We start from the raw sequence: 16377 nt of genomic DNA, 5'->3' as shown, positions 1-16377 counted from the left end.
TAATATTGTGTCTTTACTTTGCATGCATGCATGAGTAGATGAGAAAAGTACAACTAAATAATAAAACTAAGGAATTTTCCTTCCTGAAGGTCAGCACCAAGACCTTGCTAATAACAAACTATGTTCCCACAATTCCTCCTGTGAAGCAGCAGCAGCAGATATGCTGAGTTGTTGTTTAGTGCCTGCATATTCTCCTTCAATGCAATAAAACCAAATTTGCTTGTCAAGCTGTTCAGATAGGTCTGACAGATTAGTGATATGAATCTGAAAACAAAAACTGGTTCCCTCTGGCATTGCAAGAAAAAGCATGGAGTACATGGCTCACTGTAGGCTTTATTTGTCCAAAGTCTGGAGTGTTTTGAGCCCAGAAGACTCTTCAATATGAGGAGGAATTTACACTGTTTATTTGAATGGAGTCTGTAACCTACCGTTGCATAGAAACTGCATCGTGACTGATTCAATCTAAGCAGTGGCCAGTTTAATTCACAAACACAAGCAAAATGTTTTATTACTTGTGCAACGCTTCACAGATGACAGATCTTAGATAATAATAATAATGATGATGATGATAAAATTAAATCAAACAATCATAGTCTAAACAGGGTTTTTGGTTTTAGATCCAAGTAGACAACTCTGGCAGTGACAGATAATATTTCTAAACAACCAATAATAGTAAAAATCAGTAAACAGATAATCAGCGGTAGTCCATTGTGATTAGTTTGTTATGGTAAGTGACAGAGCCTGTCTATGTGTCCCTTTGCTGTGTCCAGTGTAATTTAAACCTGTGTGTTGACTGTTGTCTGTGCATCAAACCGATCTGGTGTCACTAACTGATTTAGGTCCATTGTGGGCAGGCATAAAGACAGAGGGGGGTCTGAGCCAGTCCCAATCCCCGGGACAGACGGGCTTCCTAAGCTACAGCTCTGGCTTCACCACGCCGCAGACAGGACAGGCGCCCTACAGCTACCAGATGCAGGGTGAGGACATCTTTGTGAATTTTTCATCTTTTTCTATGTACATGCTCACAAGTCATGCTGGGTGTCTGTATGGTATCCAAATTCAGCCTGAGATGCCATCACTCTCTCTTCAAGCTGGCAGTATGCCCGATCTGACAAGTGTTAAATGTTCACAGCAAAATATATGAGCTGAAATTTTCTTCAGAGTTTTTTTTTAACTTTGATTCCCCAACAATCTAAAAAATGTGGTTGCTGGAATGTTTTTTTTTCCTGTTTTGTTTGGGGTTTTTTTCCTTCTCACTCAGACCCGTCTCTGGCTTTGTTTCTATTCCTGTGCTGCACCACATTGTCAACTCAGTACTCATCCACTCTGTCCTCTCTTTACATTATTTCGCCAATATCACATATTCTCCTTTGACTTCCTCATATGTCTGTCTAATTACAGTGTCGCTGCCACGTGTTCCCTCTGCTTGTCCAATTATTCTACTCTTTTTACAAAATATTAGAGAAATATGTCTCTGTCCCTGATTTAATAGCATGCAGAGCCAGACTGATTCACAACACGGCCCTTGATTGCCCTCACCCTAGAAGATGGTTGCATCTCAGCAGTCGTTATGTGCGGCCACGACGGCTGCTTCCTTCTCCTCTTAAAAGAATCAACACAGATGGAAAAATGGCAGGCACTTAGGAGGCACCAGCCATGTCGCTCCCCGCTCCTCAGCCTTTGTTTTTTTTCTCCCTGTGATCATATTTGTATTTGTTTAAGAGCTAAGACTGTAGAGATTTATGGCCTTGAAACCGATAAAGATGAGTTGTTGTCCCCTGCACTCCCCCTCTTTTGCTCTTTCTTTCCAGTCATTCATTCAGTTTAAGTGTAGATCAGGCCTGCTGTCATGTACTGTTTCTTTTACTCTCTCTTTAGTATTAGTTGAAAAAGTCTCAGTTCCACCTGCAGTAGGCAAGGACATTTAACTAACTACTAGCATAGTCTTTGTCTTCTGTCCTGTAATATCTAATGTGTGACAGTAGAAACATCTCCACATGTTGTTGAAAAGCCTCCAGAGCATCTCACAATAAATAATGCCAGCTCAGCAGCAGATGTGGCGCGGGGAAGCCTCTTTTCCACGCCTCTTAACCAAATACAGTCGGCCACAGCCGGAGTTTTGCAGCGCGCAGCCAAGAGCCTGAAAAAGGAAAGGCAGAGAGAGAGAGAGAGAGAGAGGAAGAAAGGGAACAAGAGACGGAGCATGTGAGGCAGAATGCACAAGCTGCTATCCTGCCCTTAGTGGTTTAACTCACGATGACAGTATTATGTGCCCATTCATCTTCTAAGTATTATGCTCTTACACTGTCTTTTTCTTTCCCTCTGTCTATCTCTGTCTCTCCCTCACTCTCTCCTGCTATCTCTGGCTATCGGATGCCACACGTAACGTTAAGTGCGTTAGTAATTGACAGCCATGTTAGATGACAGATTGACCACTATTTTGGCCTCTTACTCTAACTGTGGCTCTGGCCCTCAGCCGTACCATCATCATTACTCTCTCTGGCCTATTGATCTGCCTGGGCGAGGTGCCTCAGGCCTGGGTGTCCCAACCAAAGACTCTTTTTCCACATCTGATACTCCTCCTCTCTGTCGGTGTCCCTGCCACCAGCCTGTGGCCAGCTGTCAGGACAGAGTACGATTAAATTAATGTTTTTGCTCCTTGCTTTCATGCCTGATGTCATGGAGCTTTGTGTGGGTGCTAAAGTCGTGGCACCAAATCGTAAAGGGGACAAAGGCATTTGTGTGTGCCACAGTTCTGCAATCCCATGTGGCGGTTTATATAGTGCATCTCATGGATTGTCAGAAAAAGCCTTAAACATCAGAGGTGTGCAAAGATACTGAGATTGTGCTGATGGTGGGATTGAGCAGATGCTAATTAGGTGAATAATTGGATTCAAGCTCTCTGTCCCAGTGGCAGTGCAAGCTGAAGAAGCTGAAGCCTCGGTTGCCTTTTTAAAAGGAGAGCCCATCTGGACTTGATAGCCTATTCCCAAGTGGGGCATACAAACTTCTGCTACAAATATTGTGCACTGATGATAGACATAGCCCATGGCAAGGCGACTGATCAAGCAAAGCAAATGGACTTCCAATGTGTGGAGCCAGAAGGCAGGAGGGAAGGAGGAGAGGAGGGAGGGACGATGTCTGGTCTTGAGTGAGTGAACTAACTGGAGCAGGACAGGGGGAGGGAGAGAAAACATGGCCCCCCCGGGGGAACCACAAGACCCCCTCTTTCTCCCCCAACCATAACCAGCACCACCACTCCCAACAGCATGGGTCCATTCTCACTGGACTAGCAGGGGTCCCCTCGGCTTTTATGTGGCTCCTTGTTCTCCACAGAGCAACCCTCAAACCCTGCCAATGAGAGCTTTTATGACTGTTTGAACTGTGCATTAGGCTAATTTGTTGTCCTTTGTAGCCTTACTCTTCCTTGTCTCTGTCTTATTGTTCTGTCAGACTTTCACTTGATTTTGAACTTTCTGCGGAGAACACAAAAGTTTTAAAATTCCCCTCGCAGCCTTGAAATATCAAACAAACCAACAAAGAAAGAACAGTTCTGAAGGAAAATAACCAGTAGAGGCCAGGATGAAAAACAAGGTAAAAATCTGCTGTGTGTGTGATTGCTGGAAGCAGAGAGTGAGAAACTGCACAAATAATTAGTGGATCCTGGTAATCTTTGGAGCTCGGGAGGAATTTGTTTCTCTTCTTTAGCCACTGTGCTGGGTACTTAGTGAACAGACAAGGCTAAACAGTGAACTACTTCGTCTCTCTTCCGTGCTTTCCTCCATACACAACCTTCTTGCCCCCACTTCCCTGATCTTTCCCCCTTTTCTGAAAGCTGCTTCATGTTTGTCACGGTGTGGGAGGGCCCTCCTAATGGGGCCAATGACCAGAGGATGAAAGGAACTCCCTCTGTTTGTCTCTGGGAACAAAGGTGTAATTACGCCCCCATTTAGGAACAGTAAATTTATCTCCCCCTTCGTTTTCACTGAAGCTATGGGATATTTTTTTGGGCTATGGGAGGATCACTGCAGTGATAAGTGAAGAAGCTGCTTTAAAGAATGCAATAGTTGCGCTCATTAATGTCCCCTGCGGATGTATAAAGAAGCGATTTGCCTTTGTATGACAGACAAGAGAATTTCCACTCAAAAGGAAACCTGCTTGTGGAATATGTCTACATATTATTTTTCTATATTGTATGCTGTGATGCCATTATTACATATTTCTGAGTTCAGTTTAAAAATGTTTAGCTTTTAGATATTTTGATTTGTTGATTTTTAGAAGATTTGTAATGATGTTTTCAGTAGGTTTACGGAGTACAACATACAAGAAAAGATTTCTGTCAATTAAAAATCTCAAAGCACAAGAAAAAACATTTTTTTCTGTAAGATTAATGAATAATTGTGATCTTAAAAAATAGCAAAATAATGGGATAATTTTAGCTTTAATACACATACAAATCACACACAACAACATTTTTTTAGCTCTCCACCCTCCAAACTTAATCTGCCTGTCTCTGCCAGTCTGTGATCCCCTTCAAGCTGCTGCTCCTCCTGCTGCTCTCTTTCCTGACATGACAGTACAGGTGGACTGTGACTGAAGAGAGAAGTCATGGCCTCAGGGGCAGCCGCTTCTCTTCTCCTCTATAACTCATGTCATGTATATTATTAAGCCATTAGATGCTATCAACCCCCTTGAATTATTTAATTACCCAGGAGGACCATCCTTTGAGAAAGTGAAAAGAGGAACATACATATTCATTCAGGCAACCCCCCCAGTGTAACTCACCCAGACCTTCCCCTTCCGTATATATCTCTCACTGCACTGACCCTGCTCCATCCCACTGCATCCACCATTCCCTCCCCCCACGCCCCCTCCTTTCACCCCACGCCACCCTTCAGTAGCTTGCACACAACAGTCTCTTGTGTTCCTCACATTGTGCGGGCTTGGACGGCTTTGGAAGCAGGTTCAGTCCGCCCCTCACCCTCCTCTGCCCCCCCTCCTGTCACTCATCAAGCCTGATCCAATCACTGATAAGGGAGGAAAAGGAGAAAGATAAGGCCACTGTTGGGAACTCTCCCTCAGGCCTCCCTCTGTTCACCACCTCAAATAGTTGTTTCACAAAAGGCTAATCTTTTCTTTTCTATTAACAATGAGTCATTTCAATTCTGTCACAGCAGAATTTATAATGTTTTCTGACATACTATTTTGTATACATAACTCAAAATTCTTTTACTTTTCCCTCAAGGTGGTACTTTCACGACAACGTCAGGATTGTATGCAGGAAACAACTCCCTGACAAACTCAACTGGTTTCAATACCGCACAACAGGTAATTGGATTTCTATCTTTTCCCTCTATTTCTATGAAGTTGTGTCAGTGTACAGTGATCAGTTTATGTTCGTTTGAATCACAGACTTCTTCTCAACCTGGAAATCTTTAAGAAACATGCATACTCAATATGTTACATTTCATCCGTGACACATTCAAACATAAATCACTCAGGATGTCAAAAGCTTTGTATGCAGGATTATCTACTGTACCTCCTCCAACACATGTATTATGCCACAGAGGAAAGGGAGAAGAAAAAAAAAACAAGACAGATCGTTGTCCAGATGTAGGACAGAACAGACATGTGTTTGCATTTATGTTTTGGAATCTGCACTGTAAAGTAGCAACACTGGTGAAGGGCATATCTCACATTACTCTGCCAAACCTCATACTTCTCTTCTTCAACTCTGCTACCTTTTGTCTCTCATTGCCTCCACCATTTTGATCGAAATCTTCCCTCTTTCACCACTATGCACCTATCTTTTATCTATATCTCGTTTTTTTTCTCTACTTGCCTTATCTTTACCCGAATGTAAACTACCTTTTCACCATTTCCCTGTGTCTTTCTCTCCACAGGAGTACCCCAGTTATCCAACCTTTGGACAGGGCCAGTATGCTCAGTATTACAACAGCTCACCCTACACTTCACCCTACATGACAAGTAACAACACCAGTCCCAGCACGCCCTCCACCACCACCACCTACACCCTCCAGGAGCCACCTGCTGGCATCACCAGCCAGGCCCTCACAGAAAACCCTGCAGGTATGAATCATATGACAGGTAGCAGGGTTTCCATGTGTAACATGAATATCAGGAGTTTGATCCTGGTTTCAGCCATGTTTCTTTTTAAAATCAACAAGCGAGACACTGAACCCCCTCCTTCTCACATAATGGAGGTTTCTCTTTATATGACCATGAGTTAATGCCAAAAATCCTTGCTATTCCTAACCCAAATGCACAATATAAGTGGAAAATCTATTCAGCCAACAGATCCAGTGTACTGCAATGTGGCAAGAAGGACAAGTTGAGACTAAAATCAGATCAAGAATTTTCTGTAATGTCTTGTGACATTAATGCATCATCTGGCATTCGTACACTGATTATATCTTTTGTAACTTGCTGAAATGTTGTGCAATGAATACATTTCAAATAGTCATCAATCAACAGAAAAGACAACAGGCTTTAACCAAACATAATTTCATACAGAGTCATTTAGTTTAGATACAATGACATCTTTACTACTTTAAATTGATATCTCCTCTGTTATCTCTTGTTTATTAAATCAAAGAGCTTTTAGTATGTGCTCCTCCACTGATTTATGATATGTTTGTTACCTGTAGGATTGCATAATCACTAAAAATGTCCCAGGAAGCTGCCTGTCCTGCATCAAGACAAATGATCATTCAAACTTCCTTGCTAAAAGCAAATAATAGCTCATCTTCGATACACTCTTTTTTATACGCTCCTTCTTCCTTCTTTCCTTCCCTTCAGCAGAGTACAGTACCATCCACAGTCCATCAACCCCCATTAAAGATTCAGATTCGGATCGATTGCGCCGGGCCTCAGATGGAAAGTCACGTGGCCGGGGAAGAAGGAACAACAACCCATCACCGCCGCCCGACTCCGACCTTGAGGTAGGGTGAGCCCGCTACCTTGGCGACAGACAGCCTCGCCCTGTCTGAGGCACATGGACACTAATCCACTTACTATATGGCTGCCACACCAGGTTTAACACTTGATGGGCATTAATTCTTAAACATTTGATTCCTTATTTAAAAGTGCATTATTGATGCATTATGGAATATATGACATCATGAAACACATATCTTATATAAGGTTCTCATGTATACATCATAAATAAATAAGGAATGTGATTAAGTAAGTCATCACTGAAGTAAATAATATATATATTCTGGTAATTAATGACTGGACACTAGCTGTGACTAACTGATACAATTGCACCATAAGCCTTGAAACACTTCAATAGTGACTATATGTCAAAATATACTTGTGATAATTCATAGGACTCTTCATTAATATGATATGAATTTCAACAAGCTTAATAGCACCTATTATAGTGCTGACATCATGGCATGTTAACATATCTAGTTAATTAGTTTGTCACTATTGATTACTCTAATGTAAAGGGCAAGGAGTGGAAAGCATGTGGTGGAGTGATGGGAGGAGTGTTGCGGTGACCAACTCAAGCAAATGGATTCTGGTCCCTGTGGCGCATAAATACACGCTCCTGGCCTATTGACCAGGAGGATCACCTTGCAGCCCTACAGAGTGCACCATTGATTTTGCCTCTTTTCTCTCTGTTTTTCTTTGTTTCTTTCTTCCCCCTCCACCCCCATCTCTCCAGCGAGTTTTCATCTGGGACCTGGATGAAACAATCATCGTTTTCCATTCCTTGCTCACGGGTTCTTATGCCAACAGATATGGACGGGTGAGTGACATCAGACTGTGGCAGTAGCGGTGCACTTTATCAGCGAAACACATAAATATTAAAAGGCAAAAAAAAAGAGAGAATCAGAGGGGGGGGGGGGTTGCAATTGAGCGGAGTATAGATTACACTGTGCCTTAAGTCCATAGTGAGAAGATAGAGCAGAACTCAATGTACAGATAATTGTTTCTTTTTTTAATAGGTCCAATGAGGCTTGGCAAGTATTTGACTGCTCTTTGCAGCTGTTGGAGCTATGCATGGCTGGATGGGGCTCGGCTGTAGGGGCTCACAACAGTTGCACTCTGGATGTCTATTGACACATCTTAAGTGTTCCTTTCTCCTTCAGAAATGCCACATTGTTAGTTTAATTAAGTGCTTCTCAATCCATCCTTTTCAGGCAAGGATCTCCCTGGAGACCCTGGCAGGAGACTGAGTCTACCAAATGTAGTTCAGTCAAAACTCAAACTAGAACACAGAGCTTCTCTTAAACCTGCCTTAATTATATATACATATGTATATATAAATCTTAACAAACAGATATTATTATACTGAAAGGTCGTTTTCTATCCCATGTCCCTGTGTATGCTCATAAGATGAAGAGTTTACTTTTCTAGGCTTTGCTTGTTGTTCCATGTAAATTGCTTCTCTAAATTTAAACTTTCAAAACAAACAATTTGGGAAATAAAGCAGAATCCTATTCTCATGGCTTTGTTGAGGTCATAGGTTCTATATAGCTTTCAAAGTGCATCATTCACTCACTTTTTTCCCATTTAGATATAGTATACATGAATTAAAATTAATCTTGGCATCAATTCATGACTAATTCACAGTTTTTTAATGCTAAATTAATCTATATTTTATTTTATTTCGTCTGAGAGCAGTATTTCTAATCACCAGTTGTTTTGGCTATGGAGGTGTCTGGTTTTGAAGTCCAAAATGACATATTGCTCCTCATATGTCAAAGAGCTTAGTGTCTGCAGCCCGTTCTCTGTGCCTTTGTTCTGGTATGAGGGGGTGTTTGATGGGGGCAGTGTTTTGTTTTTGGGGTGAAAGAGGGCTGCCCCACGACCCTCCACTGTTTATTTACTTTATTCTGAGCCCTGCATGCTGGGTAAAGAGAGAGCTAAGGCTTAGCCCAGGGAGCTGTGGCTCAGTGATGAGGGACTCTCCAACCACACACACACACACACCAGCCCGTCCTCACAAGAAAAACGGCAGTATAGGTTGAAATTTCAGCCGACAAAAATGACCTATTTTGCAGCCGTAGTAATTATGACTAAGGGAAGTGACGCAGTTCAGATGACGTAAATATAAGGTGGCAAATTTTCATATTAGGAAGAGGCAGGTTGCGTAGATGGCTAGATAGATAGATGGAAAAAGTGGACTTAGCTCCAGGAGGCCCTAACCCTAACTTTAAGGAAGTAACTGTAAACCACATTTATAGTGATCATTTTAACCCTAACCATGATCCTTCCCTAACCCTGACCAAGTGGTTTTTGTGCCTAAACCTAACCAGACCTAAACCACAGCGTTGTCACACCATAAAATAGAATTATTTTTTACGATTACTGCCGACAGAGGCAGCATATTAGAAAACGCTGCTATGGGTTGTTCTGGAGTGCAGGTACAATCGTCCTATGTGGGCGTTTCATTATGAGGATGTGTTGCACACACGGGCATGCGCACACACACACACACACACACACACACACACACACACACACGGGCATACACAGGGTTCTAGTGTGCTCTTCTGAAACAGGAAACACTGCCCATTTCAGTCCCTTTTTAGCATTTTTTCTCATACTCCAACTAGCTGACATTACCCCTTAAAATTATATTATAAAAGAGAGACACGCTTACTCACGGCAACCACAGAGGGCTCTCCCTCAAAGCCTATCAGAAATGCAGATCTGTAAACTACCTCAGAAAAAAAAGTGAAGCACTACAACAACCCATCTACCGCAACCACCACCCTGTCTCTCCCCCTTCTCCACCTGTCTGTCATACATGTCATCCCTATCTCTGTGGCATATACAAAAAAGTTACAAAACAGTTTTACCTCCTAGCTGCTCCGAGCTTACTATAAATAGATGTGTATCTGAGTGAGCGCACATCCACACTTTCTCTCACTCACTGTGACCTCCCACCCACTCTCTCTGACTCTCTTTTTCTCTCTCTCTCTCGCTCTCTCTCTCAAACACACTGCTGTTCTTATCAGCTCTTTTAATTGGCATCAAGGCAGCTCACCCCCATAAAGCTGATGGCTAAGGCCAGCTGTGCTGCTATTGGGCTGGCCAGGGCTAGAGCTTAAAGTGGGTGGGGATGGGGGGGTGTTATTGGTAAGGGTCTCAGAGGGAGGGGAGGACTTGGCGCCCCAGTGGATGGCACTGACATCTTGGGACAGGTGGTGCTGGAGCAATGACAGCAGCAGCACTTTGGCCTTCTGGCCTGCTTGTATTCTTAACTCCCTCACTGACTGATTGTTTAGATTTAATCGGAAAGGATTCACTTGCGCTGGGGAAGACTGCCTTTTCCCACCAAACTAACCCATAATGTTAAATCACCCTACAGAGGTTGGAAAGAGGGAGTTAGCAACCTGTTGATGTGGGAGGCTAATTATTTTTGATGAATTCTGACTGAAAGATTGATTCAAACTGGGGGGTTAAGAGAAAGGACAAAGCCTTTAGAAGTGGGGATTGAGCTCTACTTGTGTGGTTTGTCCTCTGTCATTTTAGTGAAAACATAAGCATTGTGGGGTGTGACAGCTAATCAGTAGAAAGCTCAGGTGTGTCTTCAGGTGGTTTAACTCTGTAATCCCTGCTTCTGGTCCTGCCTGGCCTGTCTTTAATGCAGCCTCACCCAGCTGCAGAAAAATTCTCTTCTTACAGCCTGTTATTGTCTGTCTTCATCCTCTGCTTGCTAAAGACAATCCGCTGATTAGAGATTTAAGATAACAACAAATTCAATTTGTGCAACAATTAAAAAAAATGAAGCACTTCTCTCCAGTTAGTTAATTCAGTCTTTTGATAGTTAATTATATTATGTTTTGTATGTTTTTTTTGTTGTATAAAGGGATGGACAAGTGAATTTCATAAAAAAAACTAACTAAATGTGCAATTTTGTTAACTTGTAAAAACTAATTGCACAAGGATTATCTATCCATATTCATGTGAAATGCACTGAAGACTTTTTGCCTATTCATTATCTTTTTAAAGGGAAAATAACACACATTGTCACAGGCTCATTAACTATTTACAGTGTAGTTCACTTCTCTCGAGGTATTATCTTACAGACAGTGCAACCGTATCACCATTACAGCACGTGTCACATTACTGACAGAGATTATGATTTAAGGGAAAAATTACAGTTCTGCTTAATACAAGGAACTATTAGCATTTACTCTGCCTGTGAATGATTTTTAATATTAATAAACACCTCAGAGTTGCTACCAGTGATCTTGGGAAACTTCAGGGTGAATTGTGTTGTATTACCTAGAGAGCAGTCAGATGATGCATTACCACAACTATGTGGAGAATGGACTATTTACGATGAGGCAGTGACCTCAACTCTTCTAAACCTTCTAAACTCTTCTCGACCACCCTTCTTGAGAAGAGACAAGCTTTTACTGCATTCATTCAAGTCTGTGGCATTTCTGATGACTATTCTGGTTCCTTTTGGAGGGTCGTAAACAGAGGCTGAAACTTTCAAGTCTGTCTAATGTCTTCTTTTATGAGAATGGCCTGCCGAGGAATTTAAAAGGATTCTGTGTTAATTGAGTGACTTACATGGAACAGCATTATTCACTGTATTACCTTATCTCTTTCAAAAAGGGGGAAAAACTTAGAATTTAAAAAAAAAGTTTTATTTAATTGTTTTTGTCTGTTTTTCAGGACCCCCCGACATCTGTATCATTAGGCCTGAGGATGGAAGAAATGATCTTCAACTTGGCCGACACACACCTATTCTTTAACGACTTAGAGGTGCGTCTATTTGTGTTTTACTTTCTTCATTGAGCTTTCTCTAACTTGTTGCTACGTCCCTGTTCAGCGCAAATGCTTTCTGTTCACCTTGTGATGATTTTAGTGGTCAGAGTGTATACTGTATCTTCTTACAGGAGCGTAAGAACAGTCCACAGGATTTTTAGTAAAAGCAGCAACAACTGTTTCATAGCGTGGAGCTTGTTTCTCAGTTATCAGTCTCATAGTGGTGAAGTATTACCTCGGAGCCCAAGGGATACCATGAATTTTGCATGTGCTGTCAGTCTCCATCGTTCCTGGGTCACCAGCCCTGCCCCCACCCCCCACCTCCTTCCCACTCCCATAGCGGCTAGCGCAATTTGTCAGGCTCTAGTGTTTCTGTGGCCGCTCTGTCTGTCTGTATGTCATGCTGTGTGCTTGGTGTCGCTGTCCACCTACACCACAGACCCCTCTGTCACAGCATGAAATCCCCCGCCGTCTCCCCTTCCACGCCTCTTTGCCCCCCTGATTCATGTACGGCTAGTGTAAAATCTGCCCCTGGGACACAGGAATAGAGGGATCAGGGCTAGGGAGGTTGTGTGTGTGTCTGTGTGTGTGTGTGTGTGTGTGTGTGTGTGTGTGGGATGTCTGAGTGTGTGCTTCACTCTTGGGAGAGTTGAAGCAACGACTAGAGGGTCAGAGATGCCTAGGTCAGACTGTATGTACAGATAGAGGTTTGCTACATTCATATATACAGTATACACACAGTCACAGATATGAAGAGACACCCACTACTGTCCCGATCCAGATGTCAGACCCAGCTAACGATCAGTGCTCATCACATTATAGTAATAAACAAAGCAACTTATCTCCATTGTATTTCTAGCTCTTTCCAACTCACTGTCTATGTTTTTTATTGCGTTTTTTTATTCCTCGATTTTTGCCCCAGCCTCCTCCTCTCAGTCTGTTTCTCCCGGTGAATCCGATCCCACTGACCCAGCGCTTTTCCTCAGTGTCCTGCTTTATGCTGACCTCACAGGAGAGGAAATGTTTTGTTTGATACTTAAGTGTGAAGAGATCTGTGGCTAGTCTGCCAAGTCTCATTACTCACCACCATGTTCGACTGTGTTACATGAAGCAAACCCAAGAAGGAGGAAAAAACGGGGGAGAGACAGGGAAAGAAAATGTTCATACTCCCCCAGACAGACTAGTGACTGAGATTCCAAATGCAGTCATCGTGATCAAAGTTAATTGGCTGCAATTGGCTGGTTAAATATTTCCTTATGCCCTGGCCATGTAGAATCCATTGTAGCTGCACTTTATTTAATAGATGTGCCCCAATCATTTGAAAAAATGGCAGTTTGTGACAACTCTTAAATGTGGTTTTGCTCAACATCTGTCCTGTGTTTTGATTCCTTTTCATGTGTAATGAAACTGTTCACAGATGAATTGGCAGCTCAGACTTCTTATAAAATTATTTAAAAATGCACTGCGTATATTTCTTCTGCTCTATCTCAGTAACGAAATTATTAGATTTTGTTTTGACACTTAAAAGCTTTAGATTTTTTTTTCCAGCTCAAACTAGAGTATAGTATTATGACTAAAATAGCAGTCTGTGGTCTGCTGAAAGAATGCTTTTTAGAATGTCCAACATAAAGACCTCTCTGTAGACATCGCACTGATTGTCATTAACAATCATACCAGAGGAGGAGTGACATTCTGTTGAAGCCGTATTGATCTCTCCTCCTAAACTGAGCTGCACCACTCTGAGTGTTAAGTGCCAGTTCTCAGCAATGCCTAACCAGTTGTGTTTCCTCTCTGCTGATTTACAGTCCTCCATCTCAGATAGAGCTAAATAGAGTCCAACTATAAATACCACAGCCAGCAGCAGTTATGTATTTAAGCATGTGCAGAAATGCATATGGTCCATCTAATTTAGTCTAAGCCATAAAGGGAGACCCCAGAGGCTGTGCAGAAACACAGGTGCAGAGTTAGTGGCCTAGCGGTGTGTGCGAGTGGTCCATCTAAGTCTTAACACTGGTGTCCTGCCAGCCTCTCCACAAGAACATTAAATGTGGACTCAGCTTTCTTAAAACCTACAATGCATGCACTCATGGATTTTTTTTTTATTTATTAAAATGTTGATTTTTAAGCATTAATTTGATCCAAACATTTGAAACGTATTTAAGTTGTTTACAGGGCCTCTAAACGTCACAATCAAGCATAATATTCTGTTCTGCCTGCCAAAGCTACAGCAAAGACTCTAGTCTTAGCTGGTGTATTATGTGCGTTCCAAGTGTGTGTGTGAGTGTGTGTGAATGGAGGCTGGACCATGTTGATAGAGCTGGTGAGTGACGATTCAGAGGAAAGTCATAAAAAGAAAGAGGGCATGCCGAAGAGGTCAACAGGGATCAGTTTCACCCTTACGTCTCTCTCTCCCTCTCTTTCTCCTCTAACCTTTTTCTGGATCAGCGCTCTCTTTTCTCATTCACTGTTAGATAGTATTGAAGGTGGGTCCCAGAAATACTGCACCCCCCCCCCCAAAAGACTCCCCCCCACCCACCCACACACACACACACACACACACAAATCTCTGTATTGATCGTCCCACAAAAACCATTTGCTACTCAGTCCTTTAAAGGACGGGTGTAGTATTGTATGAACAGCACAATCTGTTTTTATCATCAAAAATGCTCTCACCAAAGGCAGTATTACGAAAGTAATTCTAGGCAATATGATCCCTATTGATGTGATTTCCACTGTATTAATTTTCCTTATAGAAGAAGTTGTATTTTAATAGCTACAGAGATAAACATATGATCAATATTTTAGATTAATCTAATATAAAATATAAGTTTTAGTACAACATCTATTATTTTCTTAATTTGTGAATTAACAGCAAACCCATACTGGTAATGTAATATCAATAATTTAATTATTTTATTTTATGAATTACACTCTACAATAACATTTTATTATTTTTCATGATAATATAATTTTATGAGTAAATTACTCTCTTATATATAGCTTATATTTACTATAAGATAGTAAATTCACTGGATGTCATTTTTACTCTAGCGCTGTGGCATGGGCTTGAGAGTTAATTGATGTTCTAAAGTGATGTGTATAATGAAGCCCACTGAGACTGAGCTCACTGCAAAGACTTGACAGCTCTGCTGTGACTCAGGGTGTGAGTTTACTGTAGGTGCGCTGCTGCAGCCCAAATGCTAACGCCGAGCGGTATGTGGGAACCAGGGGCCTCTCTCTCACTGGCCGAGCCCCCTGTGTTCCTCTCGCAGTGGGGTACAGGGGCTGCCATCTCCCCCCTCCCTGGGTGAGAAAACAATCCTCCCTGTCTGGAGAATAAAGGGCATGGGGGCAAACCACTCACAGAGAGAGAGGGGGGAGAGGTCTCTAAAGGTGGGAACATTTTAAATTAGTCCACTGATGCCTCCATGCTGTGTGCAACACTCTTTCACACTCTCATGCACGTGCACTCTAAACATGTTGTGCTCCATAGTTTTAACACACACAGACAAACATAGATACTGTACGTACACTCATGAAAATACCCACAAACTCTTTCACACACGCATACTGTATCTGTGGAACAACCCTGTGACACTGCGAGCTGACTGCTTTTTATAGCTCCCAGCCTGCAGTCGCAGGGTTGAAACCTCCACTGTCACTCTCACCCAGGGGCTGCCTGTTAATGAGAGATGCTGTGAAACGCACGGTTACCTTTTCCTACAGGCTGAAATGGCCCTCCAGAGCCTCTTAGTGTGGACCCATTCTGTTGGTTTTATGTCTCGCAGTAGAGAGTTAGATCCTGTACTCGCCGTTCCATATGATTGGTAGCTTTATGATATTTTCCTTGACTATTTTTTGTGATTTTATTCCCAGTAAGAACGAACATAACACCAACTGTGCTATTCATTGAATCATGAAATTAAGTCATTCAGTTCATTGCTTACCTATTAACACTGTGGCTCTATATCACAGTTTTTTTTTATATTTTAAATAATTAACACCGTCATAAATAAATCCATATATAGCATGTAGTATGTTTTTTCATATGGGCTTGTTTAGGTCTATACACACTGATGTGGGTATTTCATCATTTGTCTGGCCACTGATGCAGCAGTTCTGTCAGGCTCCTCGACAGAACTCCATCAGGTCTCAAGGCGAGGCCACTGATGTGTTTTGGAAAGACTACAGAGAGAAAGTGGAGGTTTCAAAGCCACCCTGTCAATCTTCGCTCCGCAGAGCTCCACCTCACCCCCACCCTTTACCCGCTATCCTAACACAGCCGATTCATGCACCAATACGGGTTGAGGGTGCACTGAAAATATAACATTACTGTCTGGTGATAAATGATGATATTTAAAAATAGATTTCTTGTCCTGCATTAAAATGGGAGACATAACACCTGCCCAGGATTGTCGGTGGAGAAAGAGAACAGAAATTGCACAGATTTGTCCAGACAACAGTTCACTTGGCAGGAATAAACTGTTTCTCTATGGATACGTTTGTTGCGAGGGGAAAATGCTGAAGTGCCTGAGATTTGATATTGTATTTAATGTCGCTCTCCTTGAGGTCTGGTTTGGACGTGCAATGCCTAAAAAAGGAAATAATGAGAAGCAG

The 16377-nt window shown here is 42.2% G+C and overlaps 1 protein-coding gene across 16 annotated transcripts in view; it reads left to right on the top strand.

Moving 5' to 3' along the window:
* Window positions 1-16377, top strand: part of eya1 (EYA transcriptional coactivator and phosphatase 1) — a 61990-nt gene that overhangs the window by 35875 nt on the left and 9738 nt on the right. For 7 of the 16 annotated variants that reach the window (XM_042400046.1, XM_042400047.1, XM_042400056.1 and 4 more), the window contains 6 exons: window positions 840-977; window positions 5246-5328; window positions 5904-6090; window positions 6820-6962; window positions 7694-7777; window positions 11668-11757. In XM_042400046.1, coding sequence (XP_042255980.1) covers window positions 840-977; window positions 5246-5328; window positions 5904-6090; window positions 6820-6962; window positions 7694-7777; window positions 11668-11757 — 725 coding nt within the window. The remainder of the gene's footprint in view (window positions 1-839; window positions 978-5245; window positions 5329-5903; window positions 6091-6819; window positions 6963-7693; window positions 7778-11667; window positions 11758-16377) is intronic. The other 9 variants (XM_042400055.1, XM_042400062.1, XM_042400060.1 and 6 more) reach the window with 3 other exon arrangements.

Source organism: Thunnus maccoyii, chromosome 21 (genome assembly GCF_910596095.1).
Source record: "Thunnus maccoyii chromosome 21, fThuMac1.1, whole genome shotgun sequence".
NCBI lineage: Eukaryota > Metazoa > Chordata > Actinopteri > Scombriformes > Scombridae > Thunnus > Thunnus maccoyii.
The sequence above is the reverse complement of the archived record's forward strand: the minus strand, read 5'-3'. Positions and strand labels throughout refer to the sequence as shown.